Source organism: Carlito syrichta, unplaced genomic scaffold, assembly GCF_000164805.1.
Source record: "Carlito syrichta isolate Samal-C Ts95f unplaced genomic scaffold, Tarsius_syrichta-2.0.1 Scaffold308186, whole genome shotgun sequence".
Classification (NCBI taxonomy): Eukaryota; Metazoa; Chordata; class Mammalia; order Primates; family Tarsiidae; genus Carlito; species Carlito syrichta.
In genome coordinates, this window is record NW_007252282.1 from 353,313 (window position 1) to 359,572 (window position 6,260).

At 39.3% G+C, this 6,260-nt stretch overlaps 1 protein-coding gene across 1 annotated transcript in view; it reads right to left on the reverse strand.

Annotated features, from left to right (window-relative positions):
• BMPR2 (bone morphogenetic protein receptor type 2) overlaps positions 1–6,260 on the reverse strand; it is a 110,254-nt gene that overhangs the window by 70,677 nt on the left and 33,317 nt on the right. Inside the window, exon 3 of the mRNA XM_008065194.1 lies at positions 4,484–4,654. Within this exon, the coding sequence (XP_008063385.1) occupies positions 4,484–4,654 (171 nt within the window). The remainder of the gene's footprint in view (positions 1–4,483; positions 4,655–6,260) is intronic.

The following is a 6,260-nucleotide window of genomic DNA, read 5'->3' on the forward strand; positions in this document are numbered from 1 at the left end:
TTTTTTTTTTTTTTTTTTTTTGAGTTGGAGTCTCACTCGGTCACTCAGGCTGGAGTGCAGTGTCATACTCACGGCCATCCCAGTGTCAACCTGCTGGGTTCCAGTGATCCTTCTGGTTTAGCCTCCCAAACAGCTGGAACTACAGGCATGCACTGCCATGCCCAGTTAATTTTTGATTTATTATAGAGATGAGGTCTCGCCAAGTTGCCTGGGCTGGTCTCGAAACTATGGGCTCAGGCAATACACTCACCTCGGCCTACCAAAGTGCTGAAATTACAGGTTGAGCCACCAAGCCTGGCTCCATTTGCTTTCAAATTGAAGGAAATAACCCAAAACTGAAGATCCTAGGGTATAAACTGACATTTGTTGACTGAAAGACTTTTTGATAATTGCTATATCTTACTTTTAAAAAACTTTTAAAATTGCAAAATGTATTAGGGGCTGGGCATGGTGCATTTGAGGGCCAGGAATTCAAGACCAGCCTGGGCAACACAGTGCTACCATCACATCTCTACAAAATATTTTAAAAATCAGCTGGATATGGTGGTGTGTGCCTGTAGTCTCAGCTACTTGGGATCACCTGAACCTAGGAGTTCAAGTCTACAGTGAGCCATGATTGCTCCACTGCACTTTAGTCTGGGATAGAGTGAGATTCTGTCTCAACAACAACAAGGAGAGACTTATTGGGAAGTAATTTAAAACTTACAGAACAGTTGCAAGAACAGTACAAATAATACACCGTGTACTTTTGCCCTGATTCATCTATTGTTAGCCTTTCATCCTATTTGCTTTGATTCTCTCTCTCTTTCTCTCCTTGTCTCTCTCCTTTAAACATGTAACAGCAGGTTATATATGTCATGACCCTTTATTACTAAATATTTCTTAGAGTGTTTCCTAAGAATATGGATATTCTCTTATAAACCCACAGTACTGTTATCAGTTTCAGTAAACTTAACACTGAAACAACACTTTTCTTTAATTATTCATTTTGCCAATTAATTCAACAATGTCCTTTATCACATTCTTCCCATCCAATATAAGAAAGTTAGCAACTGCTTAGTTGCCCAGTCTTTTTAGCCTCTTTAATACAGACCTTTCCCATGGTCTTTCTTTGTCTTATAATGACATTCATGTTTTTGAAGAATATAATCCCCCTTATTATGACATTCCTAATTTGGGGTTTGTCTGATGTTCCTTCATGACTGAATTCAGGTTATGCATTATTGGCTGGAATATAGTACATATTAGTGATAATGTGTCCTTCTCTAAGCATCATGGATTTCCATCTATCTTTCTTTAATGGTGTTAATTTTGATCACCTGACCAGAAGTATTCAATTTTCTCATTTTATAATTACCAATTTTTCCTTGTAGTATGTTGGAGACACGTTAAAGCCAGGTAAATGGCCGGGCTCGGTGGCTCAGCCTGAGCCCGTGGGATCGAGACCAGCCCAGACAACTTGGAGAGACCCTATCTCTACAATAAGTCAAAAATTAGCTGGGCACGGTAGCACCCACCTGTAGTTCTGGCTATTTAGAAGACTTAGGCGCAAGGATCGCTGGAGTCCAGCAGGTGGACGTTGGGGTAGCCATGAGTGTGCCACTGCGCTCCAGCCTGGGCAACAGAGGGAGACTCTAACTCAAAACTACAACAACAACAATAAAATCATGCAAATATCCTGGGTCCTCACTGAATGTGCCCTAATGCATGGTGGCTCACACCTGTAGTCCCAGCACTTTAAGAGGTGGAGGCAAGAGGATTGCCTGGGCTCAGGGGTTCAAGACCAGCCTGGGCAACTTGGGGAGACCTTGTCTCTACAATAAATAAAAAAATTAGCTGGGTGTGGTAGAGCATGCATATGGTTCCAGGTATTTGGAAGGTTGAGGCAGAAGGATCGCCAGAGCTCAGCAGGTTGAGGGTGCAGTGGCTATGAGTGTGCCACTGCACTCCAGCCTTGGTGACAGAGTGATACTCTAACTTAAAAAAAAAAGTGTCCCTAGATTTAAGATGACTCTTGCTTGATCTAATCCTAACACGATGGTTGCAGAATGACTATTTGCCAACTCCAGCATTCCTAATTTACCACTTGACACTTGGCATGCTACTCATGAGTCATTTTCCTTCCAATGGCTTACAATTAATTACTGTACTTAATTATTTTAGCACTCAAACTAACCCAGATTTAGCTAGTGGGAGTTCCTTTAAGCTGGCTCCTGTGTCCTTCAGAGGAGTCTCTATCATATTTTGGAGCATTTATTTCCTTACTGTCTGCATTATAAAACATTACATTATAAGATGTTTCCGGTTAATCTTCACCCATGATGCTCCAGTGCTGGAATAACTCATTTTTCCAAGAGGTCCTGGTTGCTTTTAATAGAAAATGGTATTAGAGACTAAAATTTGGGCATTATGCATGCTCATTACTACTGAGTACTGTGGCTTCTTGACTTTTACAGAACTAAGAAATACATGTATGTATACAAATTTATATACATATCAATATAGACATATACATCCATACATGATCACATATAAATGCATGTAACACATACATGTGCATATTTTTAAAATCATAAGTTCTTACCAATACCCTGAGTTACAATCTATTTGCACAGGTTTCTCTTTTGTCTTCCTCCATTTGATAATTATGTATTCCTATTACTTCAAGAAGAACCCTGGCTCCCAAGTATATCAACTCATTTTCTTAATTCTATAATATATCTACAATTGTTTCAGAATTGCTTTGTCCACATCATAAAAAAAAAATTTTCTAAAGAGAGTTCAATATTTGTTTGCAATTGTCCTTCCACCTTTTATACCAATCTTGTCCAAAAGAATGTACATAGTCCAATAATGTATTTGTAAATCACTTGGATTAGTTCTTTATTTTTCCCTTCACTGTGGTTACTGTACTTATATGAAAGACAATTGGGTTTATTTATTTCAGTTTGCTTTCAGTCTGAGGTTTTCTTCCCCCTTACCATCTCTTTTTTTTTTGAGTTGGAGTCTCACTCTGTCACCCAGACTGGAGTGCAGTGGCCGCTCCCAGCCACCGCAGCCTTGACCTGCTGGGCTCTGGCGATCCTTCCGCCTCAGCCTTCCAAGTAGCTGGAGTTACAGGCATGTGCTACCACGCCCGGCTAATTTTGTGATTTATTGTAGAGATGAGGTCTTGCTGCCCACGCGGGTCTCGAACCCGCACGCTCAGGCAATCCACTCACCTCAGCCTCCCAAAGGCACGGGATTACAGGCTGAGCCACCAAGCCTGGCTACCCCCTTACCATCTTTAATGATTTAATTTTTTTAAACATGTAGAATCGTAACATGATACCAACAGAAAAACAACATTCAAAGGTTACATTCAGAGAACTGTCACTCCTTTCTGTTCTGCTCCATTCCTTGCATTCCTTATAAGTAACTAACATCATTATTTTCTGATTTATTATTTCTTTCTCTCTTTTTGTAGAGGTAAGTCAATAATAGATATGTTTCATTTTCCTTCTAGTCTTACACAAAAAACCTGCATATGATATACACTTTTTTGTACCTAATATTATCTCTAGAAATCACTCAATGTCAGTTCATAGAGATCTTTTTTTTTCCTTACAACTGTATAGCTAATGCTCTATTATACATATGTACCATAGTACATTTCAGCTAATCTCCATTCTTGGACATTAACTTTCTAATACCGTGCAGTTACAAATAACACTGCAATGACTAACTCAATGCATGTATATTTTTGTACTACTAAAGATGTATCTTGCAGACATAGTCCTAGAAATGGGAAAACTAGGAGGAGTAAGCACACATGTAGTTTTCTTAATATTGCCAAATTTCATGCTCACTTCAACAGCACATATACTAAAATTGAAATGATATGGAGAAAATTAGCATGGCCCCTGTACAAAGATGACATGCAAATTCATGAAGCATTCCATATTTTAAATAACTGCCAAATTTCTCTTTCTTTTTTTTTTTTGAGTTGGAGTCTTACTCTGTCGCCCAGACTAGAGTACAGTGGCCACCGCAGCTTCGACCTGCTGGGCTCCAGCGATCCCTCTGCTTCAGTCTTCCAAGTAGCTGGAACTACAGGCGCGCGCTACCACACCCGGCTAATTTTTTTTTAATTTATTGTAGAGATGAGGTCTCGTCCAGGCAGGTCTCAAACCTCTGGGCTCAGGCAATTCACTCACCTTGGCCTCCCAAAGCGCGGGATTACAGGCTAAGCCACCGAGCACGGTTCAAATTTCTCTTTCTATAGGATAGAAATATACTAAAATTTAATTCAAACTTATTTGGTAATGTACTGATGCCTTGGGAGTCCTGGTGCATATCTTCTGGATTTCAGGTACTTGCTACATGTCATCTTATGATGCTGGAACTCTCCCTCTTGTTCCTTCTAACCCTGAATTTTTTTTATATTTTGCAAATCTTTGGAGAAAGGAAATACAAAGAAAAGTATGTTACTTTAATTACTTACTGAGTGGTGTCGTGTCAGGAGGTGGAAAATTCTCAGTAAAGTTGACATTACATAAATCTGTGCTACAACAGCAGAAACGGTACGTCCCATTCTGAATTGAGGGAGGAGTGGTAGTTACTACACATTCTCCATAGTGACACTCTTGGGGATCTCCAATGTGAGACCAACATCCTACAAGTCAATATTAATATAAACCAGTTAGAATACAACAGGATTTTAAAAAAAATCTAAAAGAGAAACAACAAACTAAGAAATAATTGCAATAAATGAGAAGACAGTACAAATAAGCTATAAAACAGCATTGTGAGTCAATAGGAAATACAAATTTTAAAAATCAAAAAATGGCATGGAATACAAAAGACTTTTTTGGGAGGCTGGGCTCTGGTGATCCTTCCACCTCAGACTTCCAAGTAGTCGGAACTACAGGCACACACTACCACGTCTGGCTAATTTTGATTTATTGTAGAGATGAGGTCTTGCTAAGTTGCCCAGGCTGGTTCAGGCAATCCACTCAGCTTGGCCTCTCAAAGTACTGGGGTAGGTTGAGTCACTGAGCCCAGCTCAAAAGACATTTTATACAAGGAAAAAACCACCAACAAAATGTTTAACTGCGTAATTAATCTAAGAATTATTAAAGGAACAGTAAAATTTCATTTTTGTCTATACCAATTAAATGGTCCTGAGCTTAAAAAAATAATAATATACATCATAACAAGAATCCAGTAACACAGACACTCTCATGCTGGAGGAATTTTAATGCTGAAGAAAATTTAATTGGATTATATTTCTAGAAAGCCACAAGGACATTTTTATGACAAGTCTTTAAAATATCCAAATATATTATAACCTAATAATTCGACATCAAGGAACCCATTTCAAGGAAACAATCACATTCAACCCAAGAGTTATGTTCAAAATTGTTCATTGAAATATTATACACTGGCCAGGCTTGGTGGCTCAGCCTGTAATCCCAGCACTTCGGGAGGCCAAGGCAAGAGGACTGCCTGAGCCTGAGGGTTCAAGACCAGTCCAGGCAATTTGGTGAGACCTCGTCTCTGCAATAAATCAAAAATTAGCCGGGAGTGGTAGTGCACACTTATAGTTCTAGCTCTTGGAAGACTGAGGTGGAAAGAATGCCAGAGCCCAGCAGGTTGACACTGGGATGGCTGTGAGTGTGCCACTGCACTCCAGCCTGGGTGATGAAGTAAGATTCCAACTCAAAAAGAAAAAAAAAAAAAAAGAAATATTATATATTACAATAAAAAATGAAAACCACATATAACAGAATAATCTGTAGGTAAACTTTGATACATGTATACAATGAAATTTGTACAAAACTTTTAAAAATGTTTTCAGAGTCCCAGTGCAGTGTCTTATGCCTGTAATTCCAGTACTTCAGGAGGTTGAGGCGAGAGTACTGCTTAAGCCCAGGAGTTTAAAACCAGCCTGAGCAACACAGTGAGATATCATCTCTGTAAAAAAATTTGCAAAATTAGCCAGGCACAGTGGTATATACCTGTAGTCTCAGATACTCAGGAGAATGAGATGGAAGGATTGTCTGAGCCCAGGAGGTTGAGGCTATGGTAAGCTGTGTTGATGCCACTGTACTCCAGGTTGGGCAACAGAGTAAGAACTCCACTCATAGAAAAAAAAGTTTTCAAATAGTATTTAAAGACATGGAAAACTGTTCATGATTAACATGGGGGAACTGGGTATGAAATTTTTTTTTGAGTTGGAGTCTCACTCTGTCGCCCAGACTGGAGTGCAGTGGCTGCTT